Here is a 19421-nt window from a genome sequence, read left to right on the forward strand (position 1 = left end):
GTCTCATGACCTTAAACACTGTGTATAAATTTAAAGTCAATCGAATATTAACTTTCGCTTCTAGAGCATCCACAAGATTTTTCAGGGTGATCAAGGGCCATAACTCTGGCAGTAATTATCAGAAATCGCTGAAAACCAATAGTCTTCATCATCTTATGACCTTAAACACTGTGTACAAATTTAATGTCAATCGGATGTTAACTTTAGCCTCTAGAGCATCCACAAGATTTTTTGAAGTGATCAAGGGCCATAACTCTGGCAGTAATTATCGGAAATCGTTGAAAATCAATAGGTTTCTTCGTCTCATGACCTTAAACATTGTGTATAAATTTAACGTCAAATGGATATTAACTTTGGCCATTAGAGCATCCACAAGATTTTTTGAAGTGATCAAGGGCCATAACTCTGGCAGTAATTATCGGAAATCGCTGAAAATCAATAGGCTTCTTTGTCTCAAGACCTTAAACACTGTGTATAAATTTAAAGTCAATCAGATATTAACTTTAGCCTCTAGAGCGTCCACAAGCAATTGTGGACGCCGGACGGACGGGGGTGACGACAATATACGACCACATTTCAATGTGGGCGTATAAAAAACTAGATAATGTAAATGTAATTTGTTGAAAATTTCAGTCAAATTGGTCCACTATGAACCGAGATATCAGCTTTGTACATTTCCGCCTAGTCTCGTTCATCATTACTAAAGTTAGTACGTTAAAAAGCATAGTCTCGATTATCCAATGTTTTGATTTAATTAGCAATGAGCGTTTGCAGCATATAGGATTCTAATCCAGTCGATATCGAAGACTAGCCTTGACATCGAGAGTTGATTATGGTCTGGATAAGTTAATTAATGTCTAATTAATAATTTAGACAAGATTTCAGGCCTAAAGAAAGACCTGCGACAGGCAGATTTAGCTCTTGCATAATGCATGTTTAATGTAATATGAATGTATATAAACTGATTTACATTTAATCGTTTCCGTTTTTACTCTAATTTCAAATTAGTTATGTTCGGAGAAATACGCCTCAATCGAATGGCAGTCTCTAGTGTCTGGCTATTCCAGTCTACACCGATATAATTTTTATTGCGCATGATCTCCAGATAAGCATATGTCGTCAGTTTGACAAGACTTGTGGGATATGTCTAGCCTTGTTCTTCGAGTCCCTTGTTACAAATGGCGCTGTTTATTTTGTCTTAAATATTGGATATCATACGCCCATCTTTTCCCAGTAACATCACAACATCAATGTTGATTTAAATTGACAAATAATTTGTGTTTTCAATGTCGAAGACTTGGGATGATATTGAGTTAGAGACTTGGCTACTTTAAGATGAATTAGGAAAGATTTTGATAAAGAGCCGAAATTGAAATTACTATATCCTGAGCGAAGTTATGAGTATTTGAAGATGAAGTGTAGATTCTTTATTATTGCAGTAACAGTACTTGACAATGGAGAGTATGTTTCGATTATTCATTTTATCCTTAAATTTTTCACTGGTGTTCAAATCCATTTACATCTCGAGAGAGTTCATTATATACGCTTCTCATGTGAATAAACGTCTAAAATGACCCACAATTGTCAGATTTATCTCTTGTTTTATGCATCTCTAAGATGATAAACAATCAAGAGTATTTATTAATAATTTAACCAAATTACCATTATGTTCCAAACATTATTCAAATCAATCATTTCAAACTTAACTTACGACCAATTAGATAAAAAAATGAAATGAAATGGGGTTTAACATCCTACTGTTCTGCTCGGACTGGACTAATAAAGACAGGCATACTCCATACAGTGTGCTATGAGGCACCAGGCCGCGGCACTATGGCCTACTCTTATATATCAAATTCCATCTGCCAAGGGATCTTTTACATGTGCATGTACGCAATTGCATACACTACACTCGTTTTTTTTGTCCCATCCAATCGACTAGACAGCTGTCCTGCAACACTGACAAGGGAACGCGTCGGAAAATCCCAATGAACTTTCTCGGCCAATGCAGGGATCAAACATGCGACCTCCAGGCTAGCGAGCCAGCGTCTTAGCCACCTTAGACAGATACAGTAATAATCCTTAGGTTATCTTTATCCTACAACTTAGCCCATCATTCACGAGAGGTTTTTTAATCGGCTAAAACTATCACATCTATCTATCTATACTAATATTTGTGACTGTCGTTTGTCCGTCTGTTTGTCTGTCTGTCTGGGGTTGGCGGCTACACTAGGTCTGCCCCGAGTCTGAAATTTGGGGAATAGGGGTAGCTCGGACCGGGGAGTAACATAGGCCAGGTGGCGTTAGTCTACCACTTCCGGTTTCGGAGTTATGACCCCCGAGCGAAGCCGGGCATCCTGCTAGTTCTTAATCATAAAATAACCATCTTTACATTAATACAGTAGTTGTTTGGATGGGAGGAAAAACCGAGATCCTCGGTACACATTGGCGTGCACGTAAAAGAACCCTTGACAGTTGGAATTTGATATGTATGAGTAGCGATGCTGTCTGGGCAAAATTTCCCCCATGGCACACTGCATGGTGCCTGCCCATCTTCATTAGCCCAGTCAGTGCCGAAAAGTAGGACGTTTCTAAAACCTCATTTCATTTCACATCTTTAAAAAAACAGTACAATATTTTTAATAACACATGACACAATTATATGGAATACAAGTTACTGAAAGGGTTCATTTCAGCGACGTTTCGACGATGATTCTCTCGCCTTTATCAAGCTTATGCTCATTCAACAATGCCACTTAAACATGCATTATGGGAGATTAGATAACGAGTTGGCAGTTCTCACTATAATAGTTAAAAACTACATAATGTAAAGGCAACTTGCTGAAAATTTCAGTCAAATTGATCCACTATGAACCGAGAACTAAGCGGATGAAAGTTCCGCTTAGCCTCGATCATCATTACTGAAGTCAATAAGACAAAACTAATAGTCTTGATTATCCATTTAATCGTTAATCACGAAGGAAAGTTTTGCAGCAAATCGGACTGTAATCCAACAAATATCGCAGGCAAACCTTGACATCGAGAGCTGATTATGGTCTGGATAAGTTAATTAATGTCTAATTAATAGTTTTTATACCATTTCAGGCCTAAAGAAAGACCTACAATAGGCCGATTTTGCTCTTGCATAATGTATCTTTAAACAATCAAATATTTTTAACTTTTGAAATAAATGTGAACAATTTGTCTTTAATTTCTTGATTAACATTTGAGTATACATGTACATTTTTCTATGCTATAGAATATTATCACATGACAAAATAAAGTTATTATATTTATGGTACATTGATATATCACAGCCTAGGCCAAACCAAATATTAGTTCTTCAGGATTCGGAACACCTATCAAAATGTTAGATACCATTTCTTGGTAATTTTTTATTTCTAAACAAAAAATAGGCTTACTTGGCACATGTAGCTCTTTGCAAAGCTTTCAGCTCCAAATTTTTACTTTTGGAATAAAAAAATTCCTAAAGAATAGAAAATAAGATTGGATTGGCCTGAACTACTATTGTCCCCTTTCCATATAAATTATTATGCTATTAAATATATTTATACAATATTTATCACATATAGATATTTGACTTATTAATATATTCTAGCGTAGCTATGCGTTAGAATATCTTTCTTCCAATAACCATTACCATGTATATCAACTGGGCATGTTTATCACAAGATATGTTTAGAATTTGACTACCGTATGCGTAAATATACCTATTCCATTTCCAATAACAATATATAATACATACCACCTTAATATATATATATGTATATCAAAGCCAGGTCTGGAAATAACGATTTCAGATGTTCCTGACAAAATATCAGGCACTAATGAAATAGTACCTGACATTTTCAACTTAGTGTCGGACATGTATTAATAATATCAATAAAAAAAGACAAATCTGTGCCGGAGAAAAAGGCAGGCACCAGAGGTTTTGTGTCTGACAAAGCCTGAATCTGTGCTTGGCATTGTCTGTGACAGGTGCCTTATTTCCAGGCTTGATCAAAGCTTAGATTATATGATATTTATCACACGATATCTGACCTTAGTTATATTCTTGTGTTGATGCGTAACATCTTCTTATATTCCGTTCAGACACTTTAAAATTTGAACTGGTTAAAAAAAAAAAAACGGGGATCGTTACACCAGTTTAACTTTGTCGTCTGAACACAATGTGGGGCAAATAAACCAGTTTAAAAACCCTGGCTTGCGACCTGACTTCGAGAAGGCTTTTTTATTTTAAACTGGTTCATCTTGGCCGTTTGAACAGGTTGGCTTAAAAATCCCGGCTCCAGCTCGGTAAGTTGCAATCCTTGGAAAATGGCAATCCAATGTAGTGTTATCGAATGCATGCAAGAACCGAATCAAGAATATGAAGATACATGTACCCATGCATAGTTAACTCTAACCTCTGACCGAAGAGGTCAGAATAGTTAAACTGGTTTGGCTTATACATGTAGTATGTGTGAATGCTACAAGACTCTGTCTTTTAAACTCCGGCGATTTTGAACTGGTTCAAAAATAAACGTCTGAACTGTACATTGTATATAACTTAGTAATATCGAAGCTTAGATTATACAATATTTATCACATTCATGAGTTACAGATATTTGATTTTGTAATATTCTTGTGTAGCTACTAGCTATACGATAAAATAAATAAGTAAAATATCCTACTTTCAATATTTATCAAAACCTGGTAATAGGCCTATACTTGTAAGGCACCTGTCACTGATAATAGCTAGCACAAATTTGTGACTGATGTGACAGGTGGCCTACATTATGTCCAGGCTTGTGTATGTCCAAGCTTAGTCTTAGCTGGATCTGTATGGTATGCCTATGTGATATAAGACATATTTTGGATATCTTGTAAATATTACAAATCTACTGCCGAAACAATTAGCTGTTGAACGCGATTTCTGGCATCAAAATATGTTGTATCTAACTCATCGTCAGGCTCCGGAACAAACGGAGGTTCCGCTTCCAATATTTGATCCCAATCAAGATCAGCGAATAAGGTCATGGCCTTCACCTCTTTAGCTTGTGGACGCTTATTAGCATCAATAGTTAATAGTTCATCAATGGCCATCTTTGCTGCGTCACTTAATGATTCTTCCTCTACTGGCCATGGTATATCTCGGTTTAAAATATTCTGAAAGACTAAGTCTGGCGTCTGGTCGTTAAATGGCGGTATACCTGTTAAGAATTCATACAAACAAACGCCTAATGCCCACCAATCAACACCGCAACCATGAGGTTTCTGCATCAGTATTTCTGGGGCCAGATAATCGGGAGTTCCCAGAATTCTTTCTTCTTCTTGTTGCTGCGGTCCCCTGCGAACACTTTTAGGAGTTCGGAACGGGGTTTTAAGTTGATTTTTAAAGGGAGTTTTGAAAGGGGTTTTAATCGTACTTGCAGGGGTTCGTGGTTGCGATTGTGTTTTACTGGAATTATCTGGTGTCATCATGGAAACGTCTGGATTACCTGAATTCGGTACCTTGAGATTATCTCCTCCTGACTGACAAGTACACGCATGCCTCTGTTTTCCGTTCACCTGCTGCGGTAGCGGAGATTTAAATAACAAATCCGATTTGAAATGACACTGTTTCAGTCTATTATCCAGAATTCTATCGTATGTCTTTGTATCGGAATTAGCTTGAACTTGTATCGAAGGATGGTTCGACAACTCGTGACTTTCATTAAACGGCGAGAGAAACATGGTAGAATTACCACCAAACGAACTCCGAACACTCAGTTCGCTTTGATGTCGCGATCGCGAACTGAAAAAACTTTCAGCCGATGTTTCTAACGCGGACAGATCTTCGCTTGATGTATTGTTACATTCGCGACATCGCGCCATTCCATCGTTCATCGAGATATCACACGAAATGTCTGCTGCATACAGTTCAGAATCGTTTTTATTCGATGTATAATCCGGGTCCAGTCTTTGTCTTTTATTATTCTGTATATCAGAAACTATGTTAAAAACAGAAAAATCACTTGTCAGTCCCGTTTTCATATTCCCGATTCCTTTCGATTTATTTTCATTTAAACAATCGAAGCCCCGTTTTCTTCTCGAAGTTGAGAGTTTGCTTGAGCTTATGTCCATTTCGTCATCGGAATGGTATCCATATAAACTGCTTTTACCGGACGAACTTGCATAACTCTCCGACACCAGAGGATTTGGCGGATATTTTCCAATGTTGTATTTTCCGGGTTTTGGTCGAAACAATGGAGAACCTAGGTCGAGAACTTTTCCGGTTTCTTCACCAGAATCTTCCGAATATGAACCTTCCCTCATGCTCCGTAAATTTCTAGCTGCGTATGAATTCCACACCGATTCGTTTGAAAGACGTAGTTGCGGAGTGTCATCTTTGGAACTATCTTGGCTGGAAGAAAGAGTCGTTGATTTTACCGTCTGCTGTGTTGTTGTGGATGAATTCAGCACTGACGGCTCCTTTCCAACTAAAATCTCTTTCGCAACATTTTGAGAATCATTTACTTTGTCTTTGTCGCAATGGGAATCTGTTGTTTTTGTTTCTTTTGGGCCCGACGACTGATGTAAGTTGGGTCCTGTTCCTGATGTATTCGGATTGCAAACTGAGAAATTATGAGCCGTCATATAACTGGCGTCACTGTCTGTCGTCCAGTTCAGGGAATCTTCCAACGTAGGAGTTAAACTTTGAATGGGCGGAGTCATATTCACAATGGGCGAATTACTTCTGCTTGTTTGAACGGCAAAAGGTGACATTGCCTTTTTTGTCTTCAACAATGGAGAGTTAAATAGTGCTTCTGCTACAGGTGACTGACAACTGCGTTTCGATTTAACGACGACCGGACTGGAGACAGATGGACGACTTCTCTTCCTCATGCTGGCCGTGACAGTAAACGCTAACGATGACTTCAGCGACATGATCTGTCCCGGTGTTCGGTGATAGTTAACTCCCGATTGTTTCAGATTATTTAATGTGGGAACAACGTCGATATTTATTTTCGAAAGCCCAAAATCAGTCAGTTTAATATGACCTTGACATGATATCAACATATTGTCTGGTTTTAAATCGCGATGCACTATACCAAGATTATTAAGATACTCTAACGCTAATGTTACTTCCGCGATATACCTTTTAGCCATGTCTTCATCAAAATAACCATATATGGTCAACAAACTCTTCACATCTCCTCCAATCATATACTCCATTATAAGGTAGATATTCTGCTCAGATTGTAAGGAATAGAATAAATCGACAACAAAAGGACTTTGGGCGCAGGCCAGGGCATCTCGCTCAGTTGTAACTTGTTTAATCAGGTTTTTTTTCAGTAAATCACATTTTTTCATAGTTTTTATGGCGTAGATCTTCTCGGGTACATTCTTTTTACATCCAAGATAAACTTTACCAAAAGCTCCGCGACTTATCGGCTTTAGAAAAACAAAATCGTGTATCGAGGGTAAATGATTTGTGGATAGCGCTGAACCATTTTCATCTTCGTCAGCTTCATCGTTAAGATTTGATTTTTCTGTAATGGATTAAAATAAATAAATATATTATTTGCTTAAGTTATATAATGCAATGTCCTACATACATGCAGTAGCCACGGTGGATCATTGGGTGAGGCAGTGACTCCCCTTGTTTGAATCCCTGCGTTTGCCGAGAAAGGTCATCAGGATTTCCCGGTGTGGTTTCTCTTTTGTCAGTGGTGCAGGACGGAGGGGCCTGGCACATGACAAGGTATAGTTACATAGATGGGATGTAAAACTGAGGTCCTCTGTACACATTGGCGTACATATTAAAGATCCCTTGGCAGTTGTAAATTGATAAAACAGTAGGTCATAGCACCGCTGTCCGGGCAATATTTCCCTCATAACACACTGTAACGATGAGGCAGTTGTTACATGTCAGCCCAGCGGGCATTATTCAATAACAAATAGGAACCACGCATAACCAAACAATTATGTTGTTGACGACATTGATACGCCTAGACGCTTCATGTTCACTGCCAACTAGGGTTTATAATTTGGCCCTATTCAAACTAATTTCTTGGACTATTACTATTAGCCTACTCTTAGTCTTACCACTTTGCCAAAATTTCTTATAAAATGAAGATAAAAGTCACATATAATCATGAAAAATTGAGGTATTCCATATCAGTAGCCTACATGTATGCCTTCCCTAGACATAGATGGGAGTTCGATCATATTTTATTATTCATATGTCCCTCAGACAATTGGCAATGGCTCCAATTTTAACTAAGATTTACCATTGATGGGAGCGCTGCAAGACACACACACTCCCTCGTTGCCTTTATATAAATTACGACCTCAGGTTTTTATCAACCTGGCAATAACCGATTATCTCTTCCCCACCCAATCTATTTTCTGTTAATTACAGTTAATGTACAGCCCTGGCCCCATCCCTAGTGTCGACACTATCTAATCTATGCAAGATAAAAAAAAAAATGTCAAATGATCAGACCATCAGGCAAAATCTATAAAATTATAAAAATAATTCCACTCAAACCAGCTTGCTTGCCGACTGATTATTTTAAAATTTAAGCCGATGTCAACTGACAAACAAGACAAACAAGAACGAAGTTGTTAGTAGTAAGACTAGAGGCAGGGTCAAAATTGAACGGCTCTCGTTTTTGAATGGCGATTTGTTTTTGTAAAAGAATAATGATACTTCTCATTTTGTGAACTGAATCTTAATCACCTTTAAACCCACTCATACTGTCTGAAACATGGCGTTTATAATTTTACTGACTCGCATTCTGTCTCTGGGCACTGTTGTTGATGTTTTTATTGCGAACTCGTAGATTTGGAACAACCGCCAGTGTAGTCTCGTTTAGTCCAGGCCTGTAGTTTCTCATTATTATTTAAATGGTGGGCCGTTTGTGCAAATAATGATTATAGGTTCTTTTCTCGGCACAATTTTTACTTCTTATACACCCCCCCCCCCCTCAAAAAAAAAATATTTTGCAAAATTAAAAACGGCCAAAGATTTTATTTTGTTTCATATATATTATTTATTCATATTTTGAGCAAGGGAAGATTACCTCTTGGCTAATATCTCTTAACCGCTCATCCGAAGAACTTGGTGCGTGACTCGCATTAGGTTCAAAGTGAAGCAATTTGACTGAAATTTTCATTATCGATTTTTATAGCGAGACCTGGACATCATCTTTTTATCCATACTGTCCCTTTAATAATAGAACTTTTCCACGCGACGATTAGTCGGTCCTATATTTTAATGATAAATATTTTTTTGACTTTCTGGATTAATTGGACCTTTTTTGTGTCTGCATGATGATTGTATGTAAATTCAAATATGCCGATATTTTATCGGGGATTGCCGATCGCTGTAACTTATGGCAGTTGTGAGTCTGGATAAAAGAGACTGTGTTCATATTTACGGATTTTATCTTTAAATTTCAATCGAGAAGAATTATTTAAGGGAGGTAACTCAAAAAGATGGAACACCCTAAATGGATACGGACCACATTTTCACAGTTGACAATTACTCTCTCTCTCTCTCTCTCTCTCTCTCTCTCTCTCTCTCTCACTTAATACACTTGTGAACTACAAGGAGATACATAACTAGAAGTCTATTTCACCGGTCCTACATAACTGAAAATTCTTGATAAAATACGCAACTTTTGTAGCAAAGGTTTTTAAGCTCAATGTAACCGCTTTGTTTCTTTTCGTTGAATAAAACCTCATATAACATCTGATAAAACTAAATTGGCAGTTATAACAGATAATTTGACTCTGATCCTATTCTGTTTCTAGGCAAATGGCACGCTTCACCTTTTCACTTTCAAGAATAGATGTTTGTCTAACCATGGTCTAACACTATAATTACGCTGTGGGGCGTCGTGTTAACACTGCTGCTTGATGATGTAACATTTATCAATGGGAAGTGGTAATTTCAAGCTCTACGGGGACCCAATTCCCCATCTAAACTTAAGATACATTAGGGAGATTAGGTAAAAGGCTGGCAGTTCTCACTATAATAGTTGAAAACTAGATAATGAAAATATCCACCCTGAACCGAGAATTTAGCGACTGAATTTTGGGCCTAGCCTCGATCATCCTTACTAAAGTCGGTGCGATAAAATACATAGTCTCGATTATCTATTTCTTGATTTAATCACGAATCCAGTAAATATCACAGGCTAGTGACGACATCGGGTGTTTATAGATACCATCTATTTTAAGGATTTATTTTGATAAATTTTAAAAATATAACTTAAAAATATGAAATTGCAACTTTAAGAAAGACCTGCAATAGGCAGATTTAGCTCTTGCATAACGTGTAGTTAACTATATAATCAGTCGCGGGTCCAGGCTGGGTGCCCTGTCTCTCCGAAAATAACACAATAACAAATTCACTTAGTAAATGTTGGTTAGGGGGGTGTAGCTAATGGAATTGAATGTTATATTAGGGCCCAGATAAGCCCCCCCCACACACACACACACACAATACACCATCGACACAAACAGATTTATCATAATTGTCCCAAGACTCCCCCACCCCCCACACTACCGTTTGGTAAAAATCAAAATCACATCTCTTTGATATTGATATCAATATCAAAAGTTTATTCTTATTTTTTTATTTTTTTTTTATGATAAAACAGACCACGTCCCGTTTTTAAAGACATTAAATACACCCCAAATAATAATTATTTTTACTAATTCTCACTCATTTATATTTATAAATACATTAGTAATACTTCTAAAGATTGGTCCATTACGGAAGCGTAAAGGGGTCATGCAAAATTTTGTTGAAGGTGTCGAGATCCTGCGATCCTGTGATACTTTCTCGAAATCCCGTGATCACCTGGTAATTTTCTCGAGATCTTTATTTAATTTTCTCGAAATCCCCTGATAATTTTCCTGAGATATTGACATCCTATGTAAATTTTCTCGAGAATTCGAGTTAATATTCTCGAGATATTGACATCCTGTGTAAATTTTCTCGAGATCCCGAGTTAATATGAAACCTTATATGACAGTGTCTTCACGCAGTCATGCAACTGATGGCCCAATACTTCGCCTAAAAAAAATACTCTAACATTTGTTACAAAGGAAAACTGCTAACTAATGAGAGAAGAAACGGACAATCGATGGGGTACCCATGATTTACACTAAATTTGAAATATGATTAAAATCGATAGGTTTCATCGTCTTATGACCCAAATTTGAATTACAGACATGCTTGTTAAATTATTTCAATTTAATTTTTAGGCGACGTTTAATAGAATATATCATTTTTTGCATGGTTTTCAGTCCATATTTTGTTTTAGAATAAAGCTAGACACAGAGTTTATTGACTTGTGGCAGAAATGCTTCTAAGCAGATTTTAAATCAAAAATCTTGAAAAACTCTGGGCTCTAACGCGTTCAAAAGGGATCGAGGCAATTCAATAAGGTTCATTTTTCCGCCGAAAATAAATAGGGTTTCTTTGCTTATGACTCTAATAATTCAAAATAAATTTGAACGATAGCCACGCAAAGTGTGGAAATACGCCCACGCAGCATCTATGCCTCAACAGCAGATTATTCGAATGCAAAATTTGGTTGTTTAATACATTGAATAAGGATCTAGCATTCTTCAAGAAATCTTATCTCTATCGTGTTCACGTGCTTGTTACATCTCTGGGACAAAAAACCTTATATTGCTGAAAATTAACAGGGGTCATCCTTGTCGCGGAACACTGAATTTCGAAAATCCGTTAAAAACAAGGTTTTCAAAGAATGGAGAGTATAACTCCGGAACGGAAGGTCGCTAACCATTGATTATCAATAAAGTTCATGACCCCAAAGCTTCACACAAAATTGTAAAAGTGAAGCCTCTATGGCGTGAACAAGGCTTTCAGGGAGCGGGCGGGGAGAGGGGTATATCAAGGAACAGAAGGTCACCGAATGCTGAATATCGATAGGGTTCGTCCTCTCATCGTCACATATTTGAAAGAAATACGGACAAAGTTTACGGAGTACTGAAAGTCGAAAGGTCCTAGTGCTTCCCACCACATTTTAAAAACAAAATCAGTTAAAAACTGTAGCCTCTATTGTGTTAACAAGTTTTTCGGATAAGGGGGATAACTCCAGAACGATAAGGTGCGCTAGAAGCTAGAAGCGACAGGGACCGTCCTCTCATGGCCACAATGCTTTACACTAAACTGTAGGCTCTATCGTGCTATTTAGGTTTGCGGGAAAGTGTGTATGTGTGTGTGTGGGGGGGGGGGGGGGTATACTCCAAAACGACAGGTTGTGGTGCGCTGAGAAAACGTTAAAACTACGTGTACACATAAAAATACCCGAGATCTCGAGAAAATTTACACAGGATGGCAAGATCCCGCGAACATTACCTCGAATTCTCGAGATCGTTAACACAGGATGGGAGATTCTCGAGAAAATTATTAGGGGATTTCGAGAACATTAAAATGAGATCTCGAGAAAGTATCACAGGATCGCAGGATCTCGAGGTCTTCTACAAAATTTTGCATGACCCCTATACGCTTCCGTAGTCCAAAGACATACTCTATTTTAAACATGTACAGAAAATCAATTTTATCATTGAACTATTTTATAATAAATACACCTAGCAGTATTGTAATAATAAATACTAAATCAATTTTATACAAAACAACTAGACTTTATTTATTAGATGCTTAGCAATACTGTAATAATTTCATAAAAAACAACAAGACTTTATTTACTATGGTAATTAATAGTATTGACTAATAATGTTATATATACTTCATCAGTTTTATACAGAAAAAATAGACTCGATTTACTAGGGTGATTAGTATTATTTTATTGATGTATACTAAATCAATTTTATACAAAAAAGACTAGATTTTATTAACTATGAATTAGACTTTTATACAAAAAAACTAGATTTTATTAACTATTAATTAGACTTTTATACAAAAAAACTAGAATTTATTAACTATGAATAAGACTTTTATACAAAAAAACACTAGATTTTTATTAACTATAAATTAGACTTTTATACAAATAAAACTAGATTTTATTTACTAGGGATTATACTTTATTTACTATGATGATTTGACCAGTAGACTTGCCATCTCTGTCTACAACATGGATGAGATGAGAACGCTCTCTGCCACTGCCTCTGATACTCATCATCACCATTATCATCGTTATTATTACCATCTGAATCATGGAAAACAAAAACATATATATTGTGAATAATGGGAAACTAAATTAAGTAGGCCTACATTATTTTACCTGTAATTAAACTGGGGAGAATGGAATGGTGCTGCCTGGACACAATTCCCCTCATAGCACACTTCTATTTCCGTCTACATCAGCCCGGTTGGAGCGGACGAATAGGACGTTAAACCCAGAAATGAAATGGGGTTTAAAGTCCTATTCGTCCGCTCCTACCGGGCTAATGAAGACAGGCATACGCCATACAGTGTGCTATGGGGAACATTTTGCCCGGACAGTGGCGCTATGGCATACTCTTATATCGCATTCCAACTGTCAAGGATTCTATTACGTGTACCCCAATGTGTACACGGGATCTCGGGTTTTCGTACCATCCGAACGACTAGACAGCTGTCCTTGTCAGGCCCTCCGTAATGCATCACTGACAAGGGGGGGGGGGGGCACGCCGGAAAGATTTTAAAGCGAATTTTAATTGCCAAATAATGCTACCTGTCAAAATGGTATGTTTATTGTTTCTACAATAGGTAAGCTATTACGTGTACCCCAATGTGTACGCGAAGGTGACCTCGGGTTTTCGTCCTATTCTGAAGACTAGACAAACTTGCCTTGTCAGCCCCGCGTGCGCCTCCCGGCAACTGAATGCTGAACTTGAAAACTCCCGATGTTTGTCCTCGGCCTACTCCCTGACTTGAACCCGGGACATTCTATTGGAGAAGCGACTACCACGGGACATTCTATTGGAGAAGCGACTACCACGCTCCTCTTTAAAGTAGGTCAGTGGTTTTCAAGGCGTCTAACAAACTCTGGTGTAACGACCCGCCCGTCGAAACGAAATTCACATGGGATGTGTCTATCAGCGTATAGGGCCAAGTTGGGGTTGATGCTGCTTGTCTCCAGGACGATTTTTAATTTAATGGACACTTATTTGGAAAACATTGGACATATTCTGGCGCCCCTGCACAAACCTTAGGTCAGTGCTTAATTTCCGATACTGATGTACAGGGCCGTAACTAGCTCAGAGCAACGAGGGGGGTGGGAAGTGTTCTCAGGGGTGCTGTAAAATTGACGGACAATGTATATCTATTGTTTTTATGGTCGACAAATATTTAACGGGGGGGGGGGGGGCTGCTGACGTGTGTCTAAGGTTATTTTGGATATAGGCCTATTATTAACAACTACGAGATTAATATGGACCAGGCAGGAACCAAGCGTATTGGAATTGTAACGTCATATCAAAAATAGAGGGCATCACTGTTATCTTTGTTGTACGCGCCCCTACTTATTTTTTTTATGTTGTCTCTTTTGACGTATCTAAAATGTCGTCCCTTCTCACATATGCATTATAATAATTTGAGACTATAATGGCATACAATCAAAGAGTTGTCCGCCATTGCCGAAACCTGGTTAGACAACTTACACTGTTCTTGACTTAAATCATCCACGTTGAAGGGACAGGCGCAGTTGGAAGTGCCTGTACCGTAGTTACCATAGTGACCACTCTGTCCTGGTCGAACGCCAACAGCAATGATATGTCCGCCATTTGTACCATAACCATATCCTTGACGACGATAATAACCATCGTCACTTGTCCAATCAAACCTCTCTCTTGAACGACCACCCCTGCCTCTGGAACGACCACCTCTGCCCCTAGAACGACCACCTCTACCCCTAGAACGTCCACCCCTACCTCTGGAGCGTCCACCACCACGTGAACGACCACCTTGATAGTAACTTCCCTGTGTTCTATATCCATAACGATCCGTTCCACTTAAACGTCTGTACAAGTCAACGTAAGCATCACCATATCGATCATCATTTCTTCCACTATATCTATCTTCGTATCGACCACCGTATCGCTCACGGCTTCGACTTTTCTTAGGACTTCGTTTGTGAAGACGTCCTGCTACTTTCAATATTTTCATATCGTCGAGGTTGCGCGGTGTATCTGCGACATTGTTGGTGGCATCCATTAAAGTTTCATCTCTCGTCTTCAACTGTGTGTCATCTTCTGCTGGTGCTTCAGCAGCTTCCAGAACTTGGAAGACGACAACTGGAAAATACAGAACTTTACTAATATAGAAAAAAATGACTTGTTGAGGGCCTCAACGCTACATAGATATTGAAGTCGCCTCGGTGTAATCTTTGATCACCATACCATGAACAGTCCAGGGACTGGAAGTAAGGCAACTTATCGGTTGCAGTCGATCTACGCATTCTGGAGGCAACTGGCAGCCACTGGTTGGTTGCCCAATTCAACGCGCATACATCAACACGAATTGTATCCTCTTCGGAGCTCCCAGTTGCTCCCAACATCCGACAACTTGTCTCCAGTTGCAAGTGCCGATGTCCACAGTGCAGATTAGTTTGCATGAAATCATACGCCATACGTCATTCTTAAGAACGTATTTAACAACAAAAACAAAACAAAAAACAAAATAGTTTACCCGCTATTAAAACTAGGAAAAGTCGAATCTTCATCTTTGTTGAGTTTCTACACAGCTGACCATGTATCTGTGGTTTAACATATTAACATAATTATATATATCTATCTAAACTCAGATACTCACTACTTGTGTTCGTTTTTATCAAAGAGAGAGAGATAGAGAGAGACAGAGAAAAAAATGGGGTTTAATGTCCACTCGACACAACTAGGTCATTTCGGGACTAACATATTGATGAATTTTATTTCAATAATTCGCTTGCGTGTAGGGATCTTTAGCAGTGGGAGGAAACCGGAGGACTCGGAGAAAACCCACGAGATTGGACAGGCTACCATACTCCTTGTCACGTACAATCGGGGATTCGAAACCACGCCAGTTGACTCAATGACAGGCCTTATGATACACCGCGCACGTGCTAACCATCCAACCCCCTGTTATCAAATAGACTTTTTTTATTCACATTTATCACCCAATAACACATTCTACAGTAGATAAATTTCATCTTACTCGTCCCTTTTGATTTAAGAATATATCAACACTTGCCGATAAAGTAAAAAAAAAACCAAAACAAAACCCCAAAAATGGCAGATGTAAAGCAAGACAGATAGGAGATTCTCTGTTTCTCATCATTTTTACTACCAACATTCAGTGTAATTAATATCAATAAGGTTATACGCCCATATAATCCAAGCATGGACGTATGAAATGAGGGTAAACGTTCTACTGTTTCGACTGGGATAATGAAGACGGGCATACATGACCATACAGTGTGCTATAAGGGAAATTGGGAGCCACGGTGGCTAAGTGGGTAAGACGCTGGCTCGCTAGCCTGGAGATCTCGTGTTCGATCCCTGCATTGGCCGAGAAAGTTCAACAGGATTTTCCGGCGTCGTTCCCCCTTGTCGGTGGTGCAGAACGGAGGGCTGACAAGCACAGCTGTCGGACCCGTGTATACATTGGCGTGCTCGTAATGGTAAAATGTTTATTTTGTCTTATATATTGGATATCAGAAACCCATCTTTTCCTGGTGAGATCACAACATCAATGTTGATTTAAATTAACAAATAATTCGTGTTTTCAATGTCGAAGACAATGGATGATATTGAGTTAGAGATTTAGCTACTTTAAGAATGAACAGAAACAGCTTTTTATGGGAAAACAATCATGCACGACATCGTTGTCAAGCACAATTCCTTCTGTTAATAATAATAATAGTTTTCCTTTTATCTCAAGTACTATTACCCTGATGAACTCTATAATTACAATAATCAGACTGATTTACCAGGTTTTGTTGTCCTATGACCATATAAAGGACGAGACGTCTTCATCTGAATGACGTAATACACTGTGGATAGAGAGGGTAAGATGACATGAAACTTACAGTATGTTGGTACGATTAACATTTCAAGGGTAACCCCAGAGTGATATAGATTATATAATTTTTTTTTACACGTTGTATTGTACCTTGATTGTCATCTTTTGTATGATTGTAAGCCGAAAGTTCAAAGTTGAATTTGAATAGCAGTGCTCACAAATTGGTGCTTAATGGTTGACGTAATATTTAATAATCAAAGGCGAGAGAGAGAGAGAGAGAGAGAGAGAGAGAGAGAGAGAGATGGGTTTAACGTCCACCCGACACAAGCTAGGCCATTTCGGGACTAACGCATGGTTCAATTTTATTTCAATAATTCGCTTGGGCGTAGGGTCTTTCTTTTGCAGTCGGAGAAAAACCCACGCGGTTGGACAGCCGACCCTACTCCTTGTCACGTACAACCGGAGAATCGATATCACGCCAGTTGACTCAATGACGGTCCTTATGATACAGCCCGTACGTGCTAACCATTCGGCCATCCACCGCGCAAGCCCCCCCCCCCCCATCGCTAGATACCCCCCCCCCCCCCCGACGTGAATTCAATTGGATTTAAAACACGCATATCACTTCTGTTCGCTCACGGCGAAATAGCGACAGCCTTTTTACAAGAAGATCGATGAAATTTCAACCCAGCATATTTTTGCAAATAATGAACATTTCAAGCTTTGGCTAGGAGTCTGTCTATGCGATGACTATCTCGCATGATGCTCGAATTCAACTTGTCGGAAATTACCGGAAGTTATCGAGGAATGCCGATTGTTAATGTGTAATCAGGAAGAAGTGAAGTCTGTAGATTACCTATCTGTGAAAGTAGGCGTGGATACCGAGAAACTTTGATAGACATGAAATGAAATGGCATGGGGTTTAACGTCCTACTGTTCTGCTCCTATGCTGGGCTAATGAAGACGGGCATACGCCATACAGTGTGCTATGAGGGAAATTTTGCCCGGGCAGCGGCACTATCGCCTACTCTTATATCGAATTCCAACTGCCGAGGGATCTTTTACGTGCATTCCAATGTATACACGGGACCTCGGTTTTTCGTCTCACCCGAAGGACTAGACAGCTGTCCTTGTCAGGCCCTCCGTCCTGCATCACTGACAAGGGGGAACCACGCCGAAAAATCTGGATGAACTTTCTCGGCCAATGCAGGGATCGAACACCCGACCTCCAGGCTAGCAACTTTGATAGAGTGAGATGCGATATTAAAATACAATGGGGTATAACGTCCTAATTTTCTGCACCAATGAAGACGGACATGTCCCATACAGTGTGGTTTGATGTACATACGGTCAGTGATTCTTTTAGGTGCACGTCCAACGAGTACACAATACCCCAGTTTTCGTCCCATCCGAACGACTAGACACTGTTCCTTGTCAGGCTTTCTGTCATGTACCACTGACAAGGGGAAACCACGCCGAAGACTCCCGATGAATTTTCTCGGTCAATGCCTGGAGCGAAGTGTTAAATGGAGCTTGAATTGTTGTATAGCTTGGTAACGGTGGTATTACAGTAACGTTCAGAGATCTACTTGTATACTATATATTATAATTATAGTTAGAATGTGAATGGGGATTTTCTCATCAATAACTTTTAATAGTAAGTACAGGGGGACCACACCACAAGCAAATACACAACACAACATTACGGACAAGATACAATATACAGACACCACAATAAATGAAATGAAATGGAAGAGTGGTTTAACGTCCTACTGTTCTGCTCCGAAATTCCAACTGCTAAGGGATCTTTTACGTGCAAGGCAATGTGTAATGCGACCTCGGTTTTTCGTCTCATATGAACTACAAGGCGCTTTGTTTTGGCTTGCCAGGGCCCCCGTCCAGCACCCTTAGACCCTGGCAAAGGAGAACCCACGTAAAAAACTCCCGGGGACGTACTACACACAAGCACTCAGGCGCGTATCCACAGGGGTGTGGGGCTGTGGGGGATGGGAAGTGGGAGTGAAAATGACGCCGTTTTGTTTAACTCACTCCATTATAATCCTATACATGTATTTAGCTAAATGAGCAGAAATATTGTCCCAAAGCTTCTGATTTTTTCCAATTCATGAGTTGTTTTTACCTCGAAAACCCAAACACACAATATACACAGAATATAAACAAACAACGCATAATATATTAAATCACGTGAAGGGAATCTGGTCAGGCCCTGTAATTTGCTAGGTATGTTTAGTTCCGTAACAGCTCAATAAAAGCCAATCTCCCCAGTTTCATGGGGGGTTAGATGGCTAAATGGTTAGCGTGCGCGCGCGCTGTATCGAATCCCCGGTTGTACGTGACAAGGAGTAGGGTCGCCTGTCCAAACTCGTGGGTTTTCTCCGGGGCCTCCGGTTTCCTCCCACTGCTAAAGACCCCTACGCGCAAGCGAATT

General features: G+C 39.1%; 1 protein-coding gene across 1 annotated transcript; it reads right to left on the reverse strand.

Moving 5' to 3' along the window:
- Nucleotides 1–1451: 1451 nt before the first annotated feature.
- Nucleotides 1452–8854, reverse strand: LOC126824917 (serine/threonine-protein kinase greatwall). Its single transcript, XM_050554364.2, has 2 exons — nucleotides 8729–8854; nucleotides 1452–7535 (listed from the first exon to the last, which is right to left on the reverse strand). Exons 1-2 carry the CDS (start codon nucleotides 8742–8744, stop codon nucleotides 4894–4896), a joined length of 2658 nt encoding a protein of 885 aa, XP_050410321.2. The 5' UTR covers nucleotides 8745–8854; the 3' UTR covers nucleotides 1452–4893.
- Nucleotides 8855–19421: the final 10567 nt, after the last annotated feature.

The sequence above is a fragment of the Patella vulgata genome, chromosome 6 (genome assembly GCF_932274485.2).
Source record: "Patella vulgata chromosome 6, xgPatVulg1.2, whole genome shotgun sequence".
In the NCBI taxonomy this organism is placed as follows: domain Eukaryota; kingdom Metazoa; phylum Mollusca; class Gastropoda; family Patellidae; genus Patella; species Patella vulgata.